This window comes from Mesoplodon bidens (genome assembly GCF_964165515.1).
Source record: "Mesoplodon bidens genome assembly, chromosome: 19".
In the NCBI taxonomy this organism is placed as follows: domain Eukaryota; kingdom Metazoa; phylum Chordata; class Mammalia; order Artiodactyla; family Ziphiidae; genus Mesoplodon; species Mesoplodon bidens.
Genome location: NC_138179.1, coordinates 37,663,836 through 37,686,001, shown reverse-complemented (window position 1 = coordinate 37,686,001; position 22,166 = coordinate 37,663,836). Strand labels below are relative to the sequence as shown.

General features: G+C 52.8%; 1 protein-coding gene across 3 annotated transcripts in view; it reads left to right on the top strand.

The window, feature by feature from the left end:
• SDK2 (sidekick cell adhesion molecule 2) overlaps positions 1–22,166 on the top strand; it is a 263,209-nt gene that overhangs the window by 135,965 nt on the left and 105,078 nt on the right. For all 3 annotated transcript variants that reach the window (XM_081220352.1, XM_081220351.1, XM_081220350.1), the window contains exon 3: positions 15,768–15,874. In XM_081220352.1, coding sequence (XP_081076478.1) covers positions 15,768–15,874 — 107 coding nt within the window. The remainder of the gene's footprint in view (positions 1–15,767; positions 15,875–22,166) is intronic.

Sequence of the window (22,166 nt, the reverse complement as noted above, 5' to 3'; positions counted from 1 at the left end):
TCCTCTCCTCCTACTTTCTGATCCGGGCAGCCCTGGGGACAGGTGGCTACGTCCGCCCAGACTCCCCAGAGTGCAGACAGATCACGCACATGAAGCATCACCGCTGCCTTTCATGATAAGGCTCCTGAGGAAAGCTGCTCTCTGATGAACAGAGGCTATTTATTTCTACCACTAGGAAACTTAACATGCGAATTAGGAAGGGTCTGATCATTTGTCACCCGAAATTGACATATGTAAATTTGGCCTGAATCCCTGGTAACCAGTGCGCAAAGATGGGCATAGGGCAGTGGACGTGTGATGATGACCGAGGTCCTTGGGGAGGGCTGGGAGGTGGTCCCCAGCAGAGGCACATATGTTTGTCATGAGGGAGATTTCAATGCATGGAAATGAGATGTTCATTCTCCCTCCTCACACAGCTGGTCTGGAGACGCCAGGTTGCCCTGAGAGCCTCTCTCTTTCGTCCCCCTTCCCCAGATCTTCCTGGAGGCACCCCCCCAACCTTGGCTCTCAGCCAGGACACAAAAACTAATTAGATCTTGACTGTGTTCTGCACTCAGGCAGGCAAATGGTCTAGACAGATGCCTGGGGAGTTGGTAATGACCCCTGCTTCCTGGGGGCTGACTTGGTGCCTGACTCCCCTCTCCCCACCCATACCCCTCAGAGACCCATCAGGCCCATTCATGGGATTTCTCAGTGTGGCAGGATTCAGGTGGTCTCTCCCCTGTGTCTTTGTCCCGCCAGGAGGAGTCTCTGCTGTGACCCACTTTCTGCTTTCTGACTGATGGGGCGCCGGGGGTTCTGTGATTCTGAACTTCCCACCCTAGCCAAGGAAGAGGTCTGCTCCCAGCTGGCTGCCCAAGTCCCCTGGGGTGCAGAGCCTCCTGGGGGTGGGCTTGGAGGAGGGGTGGGGGGTTGGGAGCAGGGGTTACAGCTCCAACCAGCAGTCCCTGGGGGCTGGGAGATGCCGGAGAGTTCTACAGCTCAGTGGGATCAGGGAGCAGGGAGGGGCTTCCTGCCTGCAGAACAGGGAATAGTACCCGAGAAAGACAGTGTCCCCAAAGGAGATCGGGCACAGTCCCTGGAGGTCGGCCCACAGTACGGCACATCCAGAAGCTTCAGCCACTGCAGCTCCTCCTTTACCTTCGACCCCTAGGGAGCATACAAAGAGCAGGGACCATGCCCGCAGGAGACGCCCAGCCTGGCCTCTGCCACAGCTTCTGGTCAGTTACCTCCTGCTGTCTAGAAAACCACCCCAAACCTCAGTCACTTAGACAGGCGTGATTTGTCGCTTCTGTGCTGGTCCCTCCTGGGTGCTCTCATGAAGTTGCATTCGGCGGGCGGTCAGCGGGAGCTGGGCTGCCTGTCTCTCTTCCTGTGGTTTACCATCCTTGGTGGCATGGTGGTCTGGGGCAGTGGTCTGAGAGGGCCATCGTGGACGCTGCAAGGCTCCTGAGGCCTGGGCTTTGGGATGTTCCACCGCGTTCTGTGGGTGAAGGCAAGTCACGAGGCCAGGCCAGATTTACGGGAGAGTGGACGCCACATCCCCACTGGAGTGGCTGCAAAGCATTCAGACCATGCTCTTCAGGCTCCCAGCTCCACTGAGGTCTGGCCGGTGCCTGGCAGCCCGCACAGATCACCTTTTCCAGATGGCGGCTCACAGGCGGGTCCCCAGGGCCCCATTAACGTGGTTCTGGTCTAGCTCTTCCACTGAAGAGCTCTTCTAGCTCTTCAGTATCTCTGAAGTCATGTTTGCTGGTGCCTTTGGAAAGCCCAGAGAGGATGGGCAGAGGTCAGAGGTGAGTCGTGCTGGACCAAGGCCAGAACTGTCAGGGCCGGTGGGCTTGTTTGTGGGGCCCCCTGCCCAGGGTCTGAGCAGATGTCGGGAAGGACAGAGAAGCGGGGGGCTGGCTCTGACCCTTGGGCTCAGGGCGGCCTCCGTCGCAGCTGCTGACACTGGATGTCGTGGCAGCTGCAGCTCAGACGCTGCTGCTCAGGCTAACTTGCTGAGCAGAAGCGTTGGGCCTGGTATTAGGCAGCTGTTAGAGGGGGCTTAGGGCAGTGCTCCTTTCCCTCAGGACACACTGAGCGAATAAGAAGAACGTGAATAATCCCAGTGGCAGCTAACTCTTGGCGTGTGCTTACCAGATGCCTCATGCCAGGCCCTGTCCAAATAAGCGCGTGACAGGTATTATGTCATCCTCACAATGTGCCTTCAGGTAGGGACCATGGTGTCATGGTAAAGAGCACAAAATCTAGGGGCCACCTACTGGCTGTGTGATCTTAGGCAAGTTACTTAGCCTCTCTGTGCCTTGCTTTCCTCATCTTTTTCAGCTGCCAAATTTGGATAAAATGAATTCTGACCCCATAGGGTAGTTAAAGAGGAATAAATGCATTATCACATGTAAAGTGGTTAGAACTGCCTGGTTTATTTACTATAATTGTTACTATTACTCCTATTTCATAGATGAGGAAATGGAGGCACAGAGAGATTAGGCAACTTGCCCGAGGTCACACAGCAAGTAAAATACACAGACATTCCAAAACCCTCCCTCTCCACCTGTGCCCACCACACCCTAGAGCATTTGCCTCCCAAGCCCCCCAGCACAGCTCTGGACACTAGTAGTTGTTGGTGCCTGCTTTCTGACTTCAGTGGAAGTGTAGCCAAGACTCTCCTAAAGGGAGAGACACACCAGAGCCGGGAGCTAGGGGAGGGCTCGGGGAGTGGACACCCTCCCTGCCCGGATGCTTGAGCCTTGGGACTCGGAAAGGAGAGATGCAGCACCACCTGAAGCCTCGCCCCAGGTAGAGAGGAAGGACATCATTCCGACCTTGAGCCAGGGCTGGGCGGGAAGGGAATGGGCAGCTCACCGCACACCCCGCCCCGCCCGAGCTGCCAACAGCAGGCATTGCAGCACGGCCGGGGAGGCCTCTTCCCAGCTCCCCTCGACCTGCCTGGGCAAGCTGGGGGGAAACGCGGAGGGACAGTGGTGCATCCTCCAGCCTAATCAGCATTCATTAATCCCACAAACATCTGGCCTGGGGAAATGGGCAGTCCGGTGAAGACCAGGGAGCAGGACTCAGCCATGCAGGAAGCTCGGGCTGGTCGGGCAGAGCTTGGTGGGTTCACAGCATCACCTGCACTCCGTGCCCACCGGATGCACATTGGCCCCACCCTCCTTAGTATTAATGAGCTGTTATCCCTTGTGGTAATTAAAGGGGCCGTGGCAAAGTCATTTCTGCCCTAAGAGGAGCAAGTCCTTGTTCCCTTCTGTCCCCTGAGATTATGAGATGTCCAAGGGTTGGGTCCTGGCTGAAGGAAGTGAGGGACTGGTCATGGGACTGGGGAAGAGGACCTTTCTAAGCAGGTATGGCAGAAGCAGTAACATTTCATCTAAATGTAAGGATCTGGGCTTCCCTGATGGCGCAGTGGTTGAGAGTCTGCCTGCCGATGCAGGGGACACGGGTTCGTGCCCCGGTCCGGGAAGATCCCACATGCCGCGGAGCGGCTGGGCCCGTGAGCCATGGCCGCTGAGCCTGTGCGTCCGGAGCCTGTGCTCCGCAACGGGAGAGGCCACAACAGTAAGAGGCCCGCGTACTGCAAAAAATAAAATAAATAAATAAATGTAAGGATCTGAGGGTACCCCAATACCACGAAGACGGTGGTCATGCTATTATTATGGTTGGTATTATTACTATTGACACTCAGAGTCTAACGCAGTGCCTGGATCATTGTGGGCACTCCATTCTGGGTCAAATGATTAATAACGAAGGCAAACGCATGAAGACACATTTCTCGAGTGCATGTTGAATGTCAGACCCCGAGCTAAGCACTTGGCAGTCAGTTCTGCTAAAATTAGGTATAAAACATTTGCAAAAGTCACCGCACTGTGCAAAATCGTGCAGTAAAAACCACAGGACTAATGGGGGAAATGGGGTGAGGGAGCCACCCTCAAAAACTTCATTAGGGGGACTTCCCTGGTGGCACAGTGGTTAAGAATCAGCCTGCCAATGCAGGGGACACGGGTTTGAGCCCTGGTCCGGGAAGATCCCACAGGCCACGGAGCAGCTAAGCCCGTGCACCACAACTACTGAGCCCACGTACCACAACTACTGAGCCCGCGCTCTAGAGCCCACGAGCCACAACTACTGAAGCCTGCGTGCCACAACTACTGAAGTCCGTGCTCCGCAACAAGAGAAGCCACCGCAGTGAGAAGCCCACGCACCGCAACGAAGAGTAGTCCCCACTCGCCGCAACTAGAGAAAGCCCACACGCAGCAATGAAGACCCAACTCAGCCAAAAATAAATAATAAATAAATAAATTTATTTAAAAAAATAAACTTCATTGGGGTATGTAAAAAAAGAGGAGCATCATGAGGATGATTGCTCGGGTTCACGAGCATTCAGTGGTTAAGAAATGCGTAAAGACTACAATAAGTATGGTACTTGGCCTTTTTCGAAGGGCCTGAAATTTGCTAGTGAAAGTGGGCATCGGTGGGTTGCAGCCGGTGAGTTATTGTGCAGGGTGGAAGGAGGGTTGTCTGCAATGGAAAGGAGAGTTGTAAGACCAGATGTGGGTGGGTGCGCTCGTCACACACATGGGAGCTGATATCTCCCGGGTGTGCAGATTGTGGTAACTCTGCAGCTCCGCTCAGCTGCGTGCGGGTTTCTGGGTTTACCCAGTGTTTCTTGCAGACTGAAGCACACACAGCAGATGCAAAACTCAAGTCATGCTCCGATTGTTCCCTAATATATCAATGGCATCGGAACAAATGCATGTTTTCAAAACAAGCCTTAGAGCAGAACTGCCCTTACTCGTATTTTCTGGAAAGCAGCTGCCCTTATTTTGCCTGTTACACAGGAATGGTGCCCCCAGCTTAACGAGGTTCGGCCTCTTGTCTAAGATCCGTTGCTTATTAGCAAGTAGCACAGCTAAGATCGGAGTGAAAATCCGAGGCCAAAGCGGGGTTCTTCAGGACTGTCATTCTTTGGGACTCTGATCAGTCTCATTATCGGACAATAATCAGAGTCATCTCACAGAGGAGGAAACTGAGGACTGGGGAGCCCACACCCTGGCCCTTGTCCTCACGTGGGATGGCCACGTCTATGTTAAATTCAGACTTTCCGCCCTATGGTCACACCCCCAACCTCCCTCCCATCGCCCACTGAACCTGTCCTAGACCCACCTCCTTGACCTGGTCTCCATCTGCGACGCACTTAGGAATCACTCTGGGAACATCTTTTTTCTTTTTCATTTATTTTATTGAAGTATAGTTGATTTACAATGTTGTGTTAATTTCTGCTGTACAGTAAAGTGATTCAGTTATATATATTCTTTTTCATATTCTTTTCCATTATGGTTTATCACAGGATATTGAATATAGCTTCCTGCGCTATACAGTAGGACCTTGTTTTTCCATTCTGTATGTAATAGTTTGCATCTGCTCACCCAAAATTCCAATTCATTCCTCCCCACCCCACCCCACCCCATAGAGAACCACAAGCCTGTTCTCTACGCCTGTGAGTGTTTCTGTTTCGTAGATACCGAACTGATTTGAGCTCAAATGAACTCATTTGTATCATACTTTAAATTCCACATATAAGTGACATCATATGGTATTTGTCTTTCTCTATCTGACTTACTTCACTTAGTATAATAGTCTCTAGGTCCATCCATGTTGCTGCAAATGGCATTATTTCTTTTTTATGGCTAATATTCCTGTATATATATGGGTATGTATGTGTGTGTGTGTGTGTATATATACCACATCTTCCTTAACTGTTTCTCTATTCATGGACATTTAGGTTGCTTCCATGTCTTGCCTATTGTAAATGGGGCAGCTGCGAACGTCTGGGTGCGTGTATCTTTTCGAATTATAGTTTTGTCTGGATATATGCCCAGGAGTAGAATTGCTGGATTATATGGCAACTCTGTTTTCAGTTTTTTGAGGCACCTCCGTACTGTTCTCCATAGTGGCTGCACCAATTTACATTCCCAGCAACAGCGTAGGAGGGTTCCACCCTGGGAACATCTTAAATGCAGATCCGGCCTCAGCAGGGCTGGGGTGGGGCTCGGGATCCTGCATCTCTGCCCTGGTTCCGCAGGCTGCCCGTGCCGCTGGTCCAGCTCCATCCAGCCTCTTGTCCCTTGTGCCCTCAGCCCTCATCGTCCATAATCAACCCACACGTCACATCATCATCTCGGCTCAATCTTGCCAGGATCTTGAGTTCCTTGGCGTTGTGGTCCATCTGTTACGGCTTCCTGGAAGAACCCCAGCCCTGGGTCACTCTAGCTTTCCACCCATCTTCCTCCCTAAGTAAGGCCACCGAGCCCTGCTAGAGAATACCACATGCCTGTGGGGGGCGCCATTACAAACTAGGGTTTGCACCACCTCACCGGGGCCTTCCAGGTATCAGGGGTTAGACTTCAACACGTCTTCTGGGGGTACCCAATTCAACCATCATAGCCTGTAAGGTAAAATATTCCCAGGCTTTGGGAAGTAGGATGTGGACCCCTTTCGGGGGCCTGATCTGGCCTTCAGTACCGGCTGTTTCATTCACTCATCCAGAGAGTGTTCACTGAAGCACGTGTTATACTAGGAGTGATGCTCAAGGAGCGTGGAGCCAGTACACGAGACCTGGCCTCAGGGACACACATACAAGTACATAGAACGTTAAATCGTGACACATGCGCCAGGTCTGGCAGGGGCAACCCTGGGGTAGCCCAGGGGAGATGCAGGAAGGCTTCCTGGACGCAACATGCGAGCTGAAACCAGAGACGTTCCCTGCGGGCTGAGGAGAGGCACGTGGAGAGGTGACAGTGGCTTGTTTTCATTAGAAACTGCTGGGAGTTTGGTAGAGTTGGGGCCAAGGGGCGTTTTGTACTCCCTGGGGGCAGGGTCTCTATGAGCCCAATGCCCGGCTGTCCCCTGGATGCTGCAGGTCCTGCAGACTCCTGTGCGTGTGAGCAGGGCCTGTGCCCCCTGTGCCTCTGCTCGTCCCCTGCACTGTGGCCGGGGGGACCCAGCGCTCGAAAAGTTCCCGCCACCCCTGTCCACCGGTGAGGGGGTGAGTTGAGGCAGAAAGGGGTGCGTAGACCCGCACCTCGGACCCAGCATCACTTTATCCCCCATGTTCTGTCATCAGAGGCAGGGGCTCCTCCCCCTTTCCATCCACTGCGGTACAGCCCTCCACCCATCCTGCAGTCTCCCAGGGACGGGGGGCACCCAGCGTGCCCAAGCGCCGCACCCCACCACCGGCTTCCAAGGGCCTTTGCCTTCTTTACTACACAAATGTCTACACGCTGTGTGGGGAAGAATCCAGGGTGCCCCCTGCATTCCCAGGACTCTGAGGACGGTCTTACCTGTCCTGTGCCTCACCTGCCACCTGGCCAGCCCCCGTTCTGCTCCTGGGCACCCCCCCAGGACCCCCTCCTCCAGCGGGAGCATGGCGGCTCCCTTCCATCCCCGAAGCCCCGTTAGAAGAAGCCGGTTGTGTGCGGCAAGGACTCTGAATGAAGGTGTGGGAGGGGACTTACAACCCAGGATGGAAACCGCTTAAAAGAGAACAGACATCTGGGCTCCTGAATTGCCCTGCCAGCCCCCCAGCCCAGGGTTTCCTGTCGACCTGCGGTCCTCAGGCCCCATCTACTCCCTGTGCAGGGCGGTGGGCCCTTCCCCTCTCTCTCCTCTCTGTCTCTCTCCCTCTCTGTCTGTTTCTCTGTCTCCCCTTCCTGTGTCTGTGTCTCTGTCTCCGTCTCCCTCTCTCTCTGTCTCCCCGCCCTGTGTCTCTGTGTGTCTCTCTGTCTCCGTCTCTGTCTGTCTGTCTCTCTCTCTCTCTCTCCCTCCCTCCATCCCTTTCTCTCTTTCTCTCTCCCCTCCGCCAGCCCCATGAGTTCAGGATCCTCAGCGCTGCTGACAAGGGAAGACTCGCACTCTGGGGACCGTCACACACAGCAGTTTAGCTCCGGTCCTGGGCCGTCGCAGACCTGACCACCTTCCAAAACCAAAAGTCCCTCTAAAGAGTTACCCAGAGCAACCAAGCCCCCTCCCCTGGGTCTCCGCTGTTTCTAGGTCGTTACTCTTAGCAATAGCATCCTCTTTAACAGGCCCTAGACTAAATTCTCAGAAGCACCCCTCTTCCCTCTGTCATCCACAGCCTGTCTGTGTGTGAGGGGGAGAGTGTAGACGGTCAAAACGACCCTTCTTCAAGGAGAGACCCCAAGCTATCAGGTGTGTGTCCAGTTGAGGTTCGTCTTCTCTCTGTGTAGACTGTCCAGGCTACTAGGTACTTATTAGCTGTGTGACCTGAGGCAAGTTACTTGATCACTCTGAGTCCCAGTGTTCTCATCTATAAACTGAGGTTTCTGTCAGCATGAGGCTCCTACAGTATTGTGAGATTAACTGAGTTGATGCATGTTAAAGCCCTCAGAACAGGGACATTTCTTACACTACTAATAATTATGTTAATTATGTAATGGTAATGGTTATTATTATTACCTGGTACATGTACTTTCCCCTTTAAATCACCCTGCACAGAGTTTTGTCTTCTTTCCTGAAGAATCTCTGCAAAAGCAAATCCACAGGATGGGGTGCATGTGCAGCCTGCCAGCACCTCAGTGGCCTGTTCGTGGGGCAGCTGTCCCCCTGATGCAGGCAGGGGCGCATCTGAAGACACACACACGGGCACAAACACTTCCTGGAGTTGGTGCCTCGCCATTGCCTGAAAGCCCGTGGGAAGAGGGGAGGAGGCCGGGGACACCTACGGCAGTGCTTGTGGGCGGTCCCCGCGGCCCCCCCTCCCCGAGCACAGGTCACTGAGGAGCAGAGGCCGGGTGGGCGGGTGGCAGAGGGTTCACGCCTCAGCCCTAGAGCCCAGGGAGGGGGCCTGGCTGCAGAAGCTCTGTTCCCCCCAGACCTCAGGGCCGCCCCTCCCCCATGCAGGGCCTTTGGAGAGAAAAGCCCTAGGACAAGCCAGGGGACCACTGTTTCAGAAATCTGTGTCCTGAGGGCCACCTAGACCCTAGAAGGTGAGGCTTGGGTGGGAGGGTACCTGCCTGGCAGTGGCTGTCGCTCTCCTGGGTGCATCTAAATGAGGAAACACAGAGTGTCTGCGGCCTCCGTGTGAGGGCAAGAGTGGGGAGGGGCCTGGAACTGGGCTGGGTGCACCTGGGTGACCTCGGATGGGCGTGGCCAGGGACGTGTGTTCACCTGGGCATGTTGCCCTTGTGCACAGGTGTGACTGTGTTTGCAGGAGTGAATGAGTGTGTGTTCATGTGGGTTGGTGTGTGCACACGTGTGTGTGCAGGAGTGCGCATACGTGGCTTGTAGGAGTGTACCTGTGTGCATGTGCATACCCAAGTGTGTGCCTTGCATGAGTGTGCGTGCACGCGGGTGAGTGTGTACGCGTGCATGAGTATACATGAGGACATTGGTGTGACGAGTACACACGTGTGTATGTGTAAGTTTGTGGGTATGGGTTGCACGTGTATGTGTACACATACATATATGCATGAATGTGTGTGTGGGCTGTGTGTGCATGAATATGTGTGTGTGCACAGGGGTGGGAGTACACACGTGTGCCCATGTGCACACGCACCCTTCCCCCTCAGCTCCCTCCCCACCGTGAGCATCGCACGTGCATCTCTGGCGTCTGACTTATTCACGAGGACAACACAAGGAGAGTGTGCCTGTTATTTCTGGTGTCCGCATCAGCTCCTGACAGCTTTGTGGAATTGAAATATCTTATTTAATGTGAATAAGAATCATTTTAAATATCAACTGTGACACTCAAGGACTCGAACCAAAAAGGGCGTTGTGTGTTTCCTCGTACGCTGAAGACGCCACGTTTATTAGGCACGTATTTTCTCCCCTGTACGTCTTGTGTCTCTAAAATTCCAGTTATCTGTCCCAGCTCCTCCCGGCACTGTTGTCATGTGCCCCCCACCCTGAGCCCAGCCCTTCATCTCGGAGGAGGGGACTGTGCCACCGGGGTCCCGCAGGTTAAATCAGGGCCCCTGTGATGAGCAAAGCAGACAGTGTGGATTCTTGTGTCTCCCTTTCTTTCTACCCTGGCCCCCAAGGCTCTCTCTCCACCACCTGCTGCCTCTGACTGGGGGAAAGCCAAGCTGCTTCCATCCAGGAGATTCCTCACCTTATGAATTTACATTCGCTTGCATTCGCCTAAGAATTCTGAAAAGATACTCAGGAACTAACAGTGGTTTCCTCCGTGTGTGTGTGTGTGTGTGTGTGTGTGTGTGTGTGAATGAGCAGGCAGCTGTGGGACAGGGATGGAAGAGATGTGTACTGTGTACTTTTTATTTTATTCTTTGAATTTTGAGTCCCAGGAACATATTTCCTATAATAAATCAGTAAATCAGCGGTCCTTTGCAGGGGATCTAGAGGCAGGTGAATCCAGGTGTTCCCGTTTCCTGGAGCCACACCCCTGCGCCTGTTCCTCATTGGATGGAGGATGAGATGGCAGGTCAGCCAGGACGAGGGTACAAACAGGTGACCGAGAGGTTAGGAGGTCAGGCTGGTGAAGAGAGTTTCCCTGGGACCAAGAGGCCAAGGGGGCAGCCCAGGAAGAAGGATGAGGAAACCGACGGGTGTGGCAGATCCTTCGTGGGTGGCTGGGACATGTCCATGGGGAAGCCAAAGAATTTGCCAGGGAATCTGTGGTCCCCTGATGCTTGGTATGGAGCCCTTACCCTGGGGAGCAGGTTCCTGCTCACCCGCCTCATCCTCCTCTCTGATCCTCCTGACCTCACCCCACTACCTTCCACTCCCCGCCAGTGACTCATATATTTGCTCCCTCGTGTGACAAGCATTTGTGCAGCACCTGCCGTGTGCCAGGCACTTAAGTCCAGGACTTACAACCCGGACATCCATTATAGAAACAACCTAAGTGTCCATCAATAGATGAATGGATAAAGAAGATGTGGTGTATATATATATATATATATATATATATATATATATATATATATATACATACATACAATGGAATACTACTCAGCCATAAAAAGAGTGAAATTTTGCCATTTGCAGCAACATGGATGGACTTGGAGTGCATTATGCTAAGTAAAGTCAGAGAAAGACAAGTACTATGTGACATCACTTATATATGGAATCTAAAAAATAGAGAATGTAACAAAACTAGTGAATATAGACTAGTGAATATAACAAAAAAGAAACAGACTCACAGCTATAGAAAACAGTTGCCCGTGGGAGAGGGAAGGGGGGGAGGGTCAGTATAGGGGTAGAGAAGCGAGAGGTACAAACTATTAGGTGAGAAATAAGCTACAAGGATATATTGTACAACACGGGGGATATAGCCAATATTTTATAACTGTAAATGGAGTATAACCTTTAAAAATTGTGAATCACTATATTGTACACCTGTCATTTATATAATATTGTATATCCACTATACTTCAATTTTTAAAAAAAGGTGGCCATTATTGTCCCCATTTTACAGATGAGAAGACTGAGGCCTGCAAGGTTCTATAACTTGACCAGGCCACACTCCTAAGAAAGTGCAGAAGCGAAAATCAAGCTTAATTTCCCCTACATCAGAAGCCTCAGCACACTCTCCAGTACCAGGCTCTGTCTTGGGCGATCATAGGGGCACCCTCCTGCACAGGGCATTTCAGCCATCCCCCTGCCTCTGGAAGGGACCTGGACAGGGCTGGGCTCATCCGGTTTCCTGCCAGGCCAGCAGCCACAGGTGGGTGGGACAGATAGAGCTGTAGGCTAAGTGCATCCTGAGCGCCCAGGAGGGAGCACTATGGGGGAATAATGAGGTGTCACTGTCATTATCTCGGATGCTTGTATGCTCACAGCGCTGGCAGCGCTGGATTTGCAAACAGATGCTGGCCAACTGCCTCTTCCACCCGCCTGCAAGGTGATCTGGGTGGAGCGAAGCGGGTTTCCCTGGTAGGAAAGGCAGTGGGCAGAAGGGTTACTTTAAATAACAGTTGCTTACAAGCCAAAAATAGTGCTCCCAGGCAGGGAGGGGAACACCAGAGACAGCCCGGGGAGGGGGGCTGCACCCTGCTCTCTGCCCGGCCAGGGATGCTCAGAGAAGGATGCCCACCTCCCCACAGTGGGGGCCGACAGGAGGCCCAGAGCCAGGCCTCCTCTACTGACCTCAGGGTGGGGCAGACCTGCACCCAGCTGGCCTTCCTCGGGACCCCAGATGGGGCCTGGGACTTCCTGGCCAAAGCAAATGGACTAGAGCTTTCTGCAGAAATCAACTTTTATTAAAGTTTAAATTTCACAACACATCACTGACATCAGCAAACGAACCCAGATCCAATGAGTCCCTGGTGTCTTTTTTATAATATATCCTGACATTATATGCTCAAAGTGCATTTTTTAATTTTATTTTTAAAATAAAAGCAACATATGCATACGATAAAGAACATTCTGATGGCGTAGAAAGACATAAAATCGAAAAGTAGACGTTTCCCTCCTTCTGCGTTCCTAATACATCTCCCAAGAGGCAGATCACATGTTTTGGAGTATCCATCCCGAAAAAATTTTATGTCCATGCTAGAGGGTATATATGATTATGCATGTGCAGATATATACAAATATGTACTATTCCAGTTTACCCGCATGGTATCATAACACTTACACTGTTCTTTGACTTTTTTTTTTTTTTTTTTTTTGGCTCACAAGCTCAAAATTCTTTTTATTGGGTCAATTTGCATGATCCTAAACATTAGACTAAGGGCTTGGTAGCCTGTATCAATAAACAACAAGTTAGCAAGTGATAAGAATACATTATCTCTCATGTCCCTAACACTCAGCTGTGATACTATTCAGCTTATTTCTCGCGTTTTTAATTTCCATAAACATCCGCGGTCTCCAGCTTCGACTTCCTTTCCGTGCTTTGTGCATCTTGGAGACAGTTCTGTCTCATCCCATACAGGTGTCCTTCGTTCATTCTGTGGCTACAGCATCATTAGTCGATTCAGTTCCATTTTTGATGGATGAGACAGAACAGTTTTGATGGCTGCTTCTGGTTTTTGTTCGTTTATCTCTGCCATTACAAGCAAAGCCACAGTGAACATCCTCATACCTGTTTTTTGTCACATTTTTGCAAGTACATCTGAAAGACCGGCTCCCTGGAGTACAGCCTCTGGGTCAAAAGACTGGAATATTCTTACTTTGATCGATTCTGCCCCAAAGGCTGGGCCAATTTACACTTTCATCAGCCGATCGGAGGTCAGCCTCCCTACCCCCTCCCTCTTGCCATGGGTGTAATCATACAAGAAAATTTTTGGCAATCTGATATGTGAATATTGTCTTGTTTTTGACTGGACTCTCTTTCACTGTGACAGAGGCCGAGCATCTTTTTGTGTTTGGCCATTTCTGTTCATTTTCCTCTCCCTGGTGCTTTTTAATAATATCTGATTCCATTTTCAAAGATAGAGAGCTTTTCTAGCCAATCTCTCCTTCCATCTTCCTCTTGGGTCACCCCATTACTTTTAAGACCCAAACAGTTTACCCAAAGCTGTCCCCCCCCCTCCCCCAGGGAGTGATGGGTCAGAGGCAAGAGAGCCTGTGATGGGCTTGAGGACGTAAAGAGGGAGAATAGGAAATTTGCCAGAGCCTGGGCACCCGCTATCTCCCCATCATCACTCTGTGCATAGTAACGAAGGACAGATAAGAGCTTCAGCCGGTGGCAGAGATAAGAGACTTGGACAGCCAGAAGGTTCTGGATATTAATGCAGAGCCAGAGCAGGCTTGGCACACAGCCACCCGTGAGTCTGGGGCTCGTGCAGTCCCAGGATGGAAGGTGGGGCCCTTTGGGGTAGGATGTCCGTGTTGAGCAGGTTAGCAGCTGGGCTTGGAGTCAGAAAGGTTCTTTGGGACCCTGGCCCTGCCTCTTACTGCCTGTGAGACCACAGGTCAATGATGTGATATTTCTGAACCTCAATTTCCTCACCTCTAAAATGGGGAGGGGGAGCTAATAAAAGTATTGCCTCCATAGCGTTAGCAGGGAGATTAGGTGAAAGACTCTCAAATTCAGACCCACGACATTTTGCACTTGTCCACGTCAAATGAGAAAAGTGAAGCTAGTGTCGTGGGTGCGGCATAAAATTTCAGTTTAAAATGTGTTAAAATTGCTTTGACGCTGAGATTACATTTCTTTTTTTGTGATCTCAAAAATGTCCTTTTTAGATAAAATACTGACCATATCTATTCCTTTTTCTCTCCATGCCTGTATCTTTTTGTTTGTTTGGTTGGTTGCTTGATTGTTTCCCAGCTTGCTTTTTGGTTGGTTGGTTTTAACGGTCTTACTTGGCCGTACGTAATACAATCTTATGTCTGGCCCCATTTTTTTAAGTGTTACTGGTCCATGATATACAGTAGTCTGGGAACTGCTGTGTGAAATAAAGAAATGAATGAAGGGAATTCCCTGGTGGTGCAGTGGTTAAAACTCAGCGCTTTCACTGCCAGGGGCCCAGGTTCGATCCCTGGTCAGAGAACTGAGATCCCACAAGCCACGTGGTGCAGCTAAAAAAAAAAGAAATGAAATGAAGTGAATGAAAAGTACTGAATACAGCATCTGAAGCATAGGTGGTGCTCAGAAAGTGGTAGTTGTCTCATCATTGTGAGATGCTGATGGACACTGGCTAGAACTCACGTAAAAGAAAACTTGGCAAATCCTACAAATAAGGTTGCTCTGTCCCAGGGTTGGCATAGCCTGGGAGCAGGTGGCAATAAGCTTGTTCACCAAGTCAGCTGGCAAAACCTAGGACACCCAAGGGCAGGGGAAGTCTCCTAGGCACAAGCCCCTGGATCCTCAGAGGTCTCTGCTGGGCCATTCACTGCCCAAGGATCAGAAAGGTGATCACGAGATGGGTGCTAGGGGAACCAGCCCCCTCCATGCCAGAGAGCACCTATCATCTGCCGTGTCTCGCTGCCAGAAGCTCCTTGCACTGACCTGCCTGGCCTCCTCCTTTCCTCCCAGCCAGGTTAGCGCCCCACACACCTGCTCTCCCCCCACCCTCCCCCCAACACCAGACTCTGCAGCACTCCGGCCAGTGACGTGCTCCCAAGGCAGGATACCCTAGAGCCTCCTTGGGTTCATGCATTCTGGCCCCAGGGCCCACACGTACAGAAAGCCAACCTGCCCTGCCCAGATGGCTTTGCCTTTTCCCTTCACAGAGCTTCAGTGGAGCTGTCTGCAACTCTAAGCACGGAATGATGCAAACCGTTTGGGAAAACGTAAATTTCCCTGCCTCCATTTATTTATTTATTTACTTACTTACTTATTTATTTTAACATCTTTATTGGAGTATAATTGCTTTACAATGGTGTGTTAGTTTCTGCTTTATGACAAACCTACATCCATTTAAGTTAACATTTATGGCGTATCCCTGGTCCAGGCTAAAGAAAATGCCCCCACCTTTCTCAGTCATGCAGGTCACAGTCAGGGGAGGACAGTCGCCTCCAACAGACCCAAAACAGTCCTGGGAGGCCTGGTCACGGCCACGGTCAAGGGCTCAGGCTCAGCATCTCCTGTCCTTGGGAAAGTGCAGGCTCCTTCCTGGGCAGCTGAGCAAAAAGCCTTTGGGAGGGACCTCTTATTAATAAAGACCCTTCTGTGACCCCCATGGTAGAGCCAAGGGCTCCCTGGCACCTTTCATTATGGAAGAGGGTGATGTGGCGACCTCTGACCTCTGACCCTAGTTTGACCTCTGCATCCCTGTAGCTGCCCGACTTGGCTCACTGGCTGTCTCGTCTGCCCCCAGGTACATGATCACCAGCCTGGACCGCACCCACGCCGGCTTCTACCGCTGCATCGTGCGTAATCGGATGGGCGCTCTGCTGCAGCGGCAAACCGAGGTCCAGGTGGCCTGTGAGTACCACGCAGACTTGGGGCGGGTGGGAGGAGGGCGTGAAGCGGGAGAGGATCTGCAGAGTCGTCACCCATCGGCCACACGCTGGGCAGAGCCAAATCCCAGCTGTGGCTTTCCACGCTCCCTGGGTGCTAATGGTGACCCTTCCCGCCATCTGGGAACCAAGGCCCAGAGAGGTGGCAAGCGCTCTCAAGGCCACACTGCTGACACGTGACACACATCTGCTGGCTATGAGTTCAGCACTCTCTAGATGCTGCTTCTGCTTTGAAAAGGAGGCCCTGTCACCTGCTTCAAGGGACTCCTCTGGGTTTGGCCTCCAACTTGGGGGGTCTTCGTCATGGCAGACTCCCCGGGCTCTTCTTGGCAGATTTCCCAGGGCCCCCCCATGACCTTAACTTTTCCATCTTCCAGCTTGCTCAGCCCTGGAGCAGTAACAGCCTGGGGGTCTCCACGGTCTCAGGAGGCGTTGGGAGATGGCTGGTGTGGGTACCGTAGCTCTAAGAGGGAGAGGGGACCTGATGAGTCAGGGTTCCTGAAAGGGCCAGACAAGCAGAGGGTAAGGTAATAGACCCTCGCCGAGCCTTTGGGGTAACAGACTTCCTCCACTGCCACCGAGCCCCAGCGGGCTCCCTCAGATGGAGGACAAGAGGGAAGCCTGAGAAGAACCCAAGGGCATCTCAGGGACCAGCGCGGCAATCCACCCCCTCCCCCTGTGACTCAGTATCCCCTTCCCAGACCTGCCCAGACCTGCCCCCCATTCTAAGATAGCTGCCTTAGAAATGAGCCTCATCATGGGCTGTTTCATTCTGGGATTTTTAGGAGGAGAGGTCCAAGTTTGCACCGTGGGCCACGGGGGTGTGGAACGCCTTAATGAGCCCTTAAACCTTTTTTTAAAAAAAAGGACACCCTCTCATCTGGGCCCCACTGGGGCTTGACTCAGATTTAGCGCAGGAGAGAGCTTGCTACTTGGAGAGAAGTGGGGGAGAGAAATCGAGAAGAAAACCTCAAGTGAGGGCAAAGAGTGTTTATAATAATTATGGAAAACAACCGTAATCAGAAGTGGAGGACCGATTGTCCCATAAATCAGCACTAAAGGCAGCTCAGCTTACTCAGAGGAGTGGAAAAGCCCCGAATTAAAATGATGGATCAGGGCTGCTGGCAGCCAGCTGGAGGGCTCCCACAGAGCTTCATTTAGCCGGTGCCCAGAGTCCAGCAGTGCAGGGGTAGCCGTGGGTCAGCCCGCAGAGAGACTGCTCATGTGTGTGACTGTGTGCACTCCAGGGTGGGTGTGGGTTCAGGCATGTGTTTGTGCAAATGTGTGTCTGGATTGGTCGGCGTCTTTGTTCACCTTTGTGCACGTGAGAACATGTGTGTGTATGTGCAGTTGAAAATACCTTTCAGGACACCAATCAGTCCAGGCTGTCGGGGGAAGCAGGCGAGTGTCTGTTCCACAGCCTTTGCTCACAGGAGACGATAGAACTTTCTGGAGTTGAAAGCCGCAGAGATGACATGAGTCTCCCCTGGGCTGGCTCTGCCAATCAGAAAGAGAAAGGAAGAGGAGCAGTGTCTGTGTGGCTGAGATGTTTCTTTCCTTGGTTGTGGTAGGGATCCAGGACCCCAGGACTCGGCCCCCTGACCCCTCTCCCACCATAGGCATCTTCCTTTTCACATGAGGATGCTCCCTTGAAACCAGGCCTGCATGTGTATGGATCCTGTCCCCAGACCCAAAGGTACCCTCCTGCCCCCAAGCAGAGGGATGGGTTGTGACCAGGCCCATGTGCAGAGCAAGCGAGCCCGTGCACGGATGGAGGGCAGAGGCCTTTGTTAAGGACTCAGGTGTCCCTGGTATTCCCTGCACGTGGCAGACAAGGGCTCAGACTGACCTGGGGGTGAAAAGCAGATGGCAGAGACTCGAGCTAGCCAACACCCTAACTGTCTGCCCAGTCACAGACCCTCGAGGTGGGGGTCCCCCCCCCACATACACACATATACACACACGCACAATATGGGCTCTCTGGGTCCTGAGGGTCCTGGACCACTCCAGGTGATGCCGGCTGGAATGACCCCAGGTAGCGGTGACATGCGGGGGGCCTGGCCCAAACCCATGAGGGAGCCTGGGACTCTGCAGTGCTGAGGTCCAGTCAGGGGGGAAGGGTTGGGAGGGAGGGTGCTTAACAGTGTTGGCAGGCTGTGGGGTGCCTGTCACCATGACTGGCAGCACGGTTGATGAAGAGGTTAGGCTTTCGTGTTGGACGGACCACATTCGAATCCTAACTCTGCCCTCAGTCACTGTGTGACCCCAGGGAAGTGACTGACCCTCTCTGAGCCTCACCCAGCTCAGGTTCCTCATCTGTAATGTGCATCTAGTACTACCTCCCCCTAGGCTTTGCCCTTCCTTGAGCCCGTATCCACCAATGCACCTAGCCAATGCCTACAGATAATACACTTTGATTCAGTGAGAGTAAATGCTACAATGAATATTCTATATTATCATTTTAAAGAAGGAAGAAACAGGCCTCAGGATGGAATGGCTTCCGGGAAAAGTTGTCCTGGCCAAATGCAGAGCAGGGAGCTGCCACTGTCCCCTGGGCCATCGGCCAGCCCGGCCCCTTCCCCTCCACCACCTCTCACAGGGGGATCCCTGCCCTGCTGCTCAGAGCTACCTGTCACCCTGGGCTCCAGGCACCTTCTGGACACAGTGACAACCATGGTTGTCACCATGTGGCCACCAGGCCACATGGTGTTGCTGCTGCTGAGCTGTGCAGATGCGGTTACAGGCCCCTGGCAGAGAGCACGGGGCACCTCGAAGGGGCCAAAGGGGCGGTGTGGGGAGACCCAGCTTCAGCCCTTCCTGACACACCAGGTGCAGCTCCCTGAGCTGGTATCCGGGGGCCGGTGCCGAGACCCCAGCCTCATCTGCCCCGGGCCACTTTGCAAGCCTGAAGCTCTGTCCTCCAGAGCGTCATCAAGCAGAAAGCACCCTGTGCAGCCCTTTGGGCCCTAAAGCAAAAGAGTTAGGGGAGCCTTAGAAACTTCCGTCTGACAGCTGAGAAAAGCACTCGTCTTAACAGATGGCGGTTTCGCCCAGCCCTGGTGGCCACAGTGGGAGAGAAGGGAAACTCACTCACCTTCCCCCATCCATCCCCGCCTCATCCCAGCCTGCAGAGTGGAAGCCCCCATCCCCATTTACAGATGAGAAAACTGAGGCTCGGTGTGGCTGAGGGGACTCGCCGAAGTCACAGTTAGGAGGCACCAGAGGCAGAAGCTGAAGCCATGACCTGAGTCCACACCTCCCCACGCTGCTGCCTGAGGGCGAGAAGAGAAAGATCAAAATGGGGTCCAGCTGAGGGGAGGGCAGTCGCTGCTGGGGCCAGGGGTCAAAGAGAATCAGAGGGACACCTCTGGACTGTAATAATTCGTGTCCAGACAGCCCTGTGAGTAGATGCGGCCCCCACCTAGGCTGAAGGCCATCTCACGCCACCAGGTGGCCTTGACCCGTCACCCCTTTTCTTTGCTATCAGCAGACAAAAAATTAGCTTCCGGGTTCTTTGTGTGCCAGGGCATGACCCCTGGGAGGATGCGAGGGAGAAACCGTGGATTCTAGTCCCAGTCTAGTCGGGGACTAGCTTAGGGCTCTGGACACCTGGGGAGTAGGGGTCCGGGGTGCAGATGGAGAAGGGAGCACAGCTTCTGTTTCCCTGAAAAGATGAGCACAAGCCCGAGAGCCTTCAGAACAATCACAATCACAGGTCCAAGCTGGACACCCGCGTCCCTAAGGAGATGCTAGTGAGATGCAGCAGAGCCTCCAAAACTCTCTGCCCTCCGGTGAAATTGTGCAAATGTGCACTCTTCCCTCCGTGGGTCCCTAGGACAGGCCTCAGATGTAGGAAGGCATGTCTAGGGAGCCACATCTTGAGATGGGGAAAGTGAGGCTTAGAAAGGTCAGAGGAGGGACTTCCCTGGCGGTCCAGTGGTTAAGGCTCTGTGCTTCCGCTGCAGGGGGTGCAGGTTCTATCCCGGGTATGGGAACTAAGATCCCACGTGCCTCGTGGTACTGCCCCCCCAAAAAAGATAAGGGCTCTTAAAAGAAAGGTCAGAGGACAACCCAAGTTCCCACAGCCAGTCTTTCTACCCTCTCCTTTCTCCTGCCTTGCCACCAGCAGCCGTAGAGTGGAGCCATGAACCCAGCCATGGACCCAGCCATGAACCCTGAGTTCAGATCCCCCTCACCTCTCCCTAGCTGTGCGAACTTGGGCAAATTACTTAACTTCTGTGTGCTTTTGCCTCCTCATGTGTAAAAGGGAATGTTCATATTAGTACCTACCTGGCCGGGCGGTCACAATAAGTCATCAATCAGTGCACACAAGCCATCATAAATGGCGCCCAGCCCAGAGAACACTCGGGGTGGCAGAGTGTACACGTCTTCTCTCTGCCAGGCCAACCAGGGAAGGCATCCTGGGATAAACATTCACACCCTTTCTCATTCTGTCTACCTTTGGAGGTATGGTCCTAGGCGCCACCTCTGCTCTCCAGGGCTGGGGCTAGGGTGAGGCAAGTGAGGCAGGGAGGATGCAGAATTTAAGGAGAGGGGCTTCCCTGGTGGCGCAGTGGTTGAGAGTCCACCTGCCGATGCAGGGGACATGGGTCCGTGCCCCGGTCCGGGAGGATCCCACATGCCGCGGAGCGGTTGGGCCCGTGAGCCATGGCCGCTGAGCCTGCGCGTCCGGAGCCTGTGCTCTGCAACGGGAGAGGCCACAACAGTGAGAGGCCCGTGTATCATTTAAAAAAAAAAAAAAAAAAAAAAAGAATTTAAGGAGGCACTGCCTCTCAGGGCCTCAGCGTGCGCTTGCAGGACCCTGACAGTCTGTACCTCCTTAAATCTTTCACCTTCCTCACCCATCCCAGTCCTGGGCCTCTCCCAGATTTGTGCCCTGCAGACCTCCTGCATCTGTCTGTCCCTCCGTCTGTTTCTTTTACACAGACACACAGTTGCTCACTGTTCTGAGGACGGATGGGGCATGGCTGCTTCTCCAAACCCCTCATCTTCCCTCCTTGGCTGTTTCTGCTTCCTGGGGTGGGAGGGTTTTGTCCTGGGGTTTCAAGCAGCCAGTTCCACAGGGACTGGATCAGGCCAGGCCAGGCAGGCCCCACCCCTGGCTCTTATCCCCCCCTCCCAAAGAGGGGCTGTGAATTGGGTTCTAATGAGAAATTAATAAGGCAGCTGTGCTAACCACTAATGATCATAGCGAAGTCATTACAAAAAGATTCTTTACATGTTTTTTTATTTTATTAAATTTATTTATTTACTTTCTTTTTGGCTGCGGTGGGTCTTCGTTGCTGTGCACGGGTTTTCTCTAGTTGTGGCAAACGGGGGCTCCTCTTCATTGTGGTACGCGAGCTTCTCATTGCGGCGGCTTCTCTTGTTGCGGAGCACGGGCTCCAGGCGCGTGGGCTCCAGTAGTTGTGGCGTGTGGGCTCAGTAGTTGTGGCTCGTGGGCTCTAGAGCGCAGGCTCAGTAGTTGTGGCGCACAGGCTTAGTTGGCCCACGGCATGTGGGATCTTCCCGGACCAGGGCTCAAACCCGTGTCCCCTGCATTGGCAGGTGGATTCTTAACCACTGCGCCACCAGGGAAGTCCCCTCTTTACATGTTTTTAATTACAGCAATTAAAGGGAAGTCAGTAAAATATCCACCCACCTCCCCAGCTCCCTTCCTGACCCCGCCTCGAGTCTGTTTTTATGAAGTCGCCATAAATTTCTGGCATGTGGCAAGTGGACTGAATGGCTGAGAGGGTTGGGCAATGGTTCTGGAGTTGGCATCCAGATCCCGTGGGCACCTCTTTGTCCTACTCACCTGAGCAACATCCCTGACCCCATCCCAGCCCTCACCAGGTGGGCGGATGGCTCAGACTTGGAACCCCCAGCCCCAGCAATAAGCCCACCCACACATCAGAGGGCCAAGAGCCCCTGCTCCACTGGGGAGTCTGGCCTGCCCCACGTTCTGCTGGGCAGCTTGGCAGCCACCTGTACAAAATGAGAGCTGAGGGCATCAGACCCATTGTCACATGGACTCGAGCTGATGTCCAGAGTGCCACCAATGGGCCCATTTTTCTTAATCCTCAACCTGAGTGTGTATGTTGAATGTAGAATGGAGATGTGGAAGGAAGTGTGGCAGAGGAGGTGAGGCATTGGGGACAGATGGTGACATTCTAAGATACGATTGGGCGTTTCAGTGTTACTCAGGATGCAGTGGAAGTCATGGATGGTTAGAGGCAGAGGCATGATACAACTGA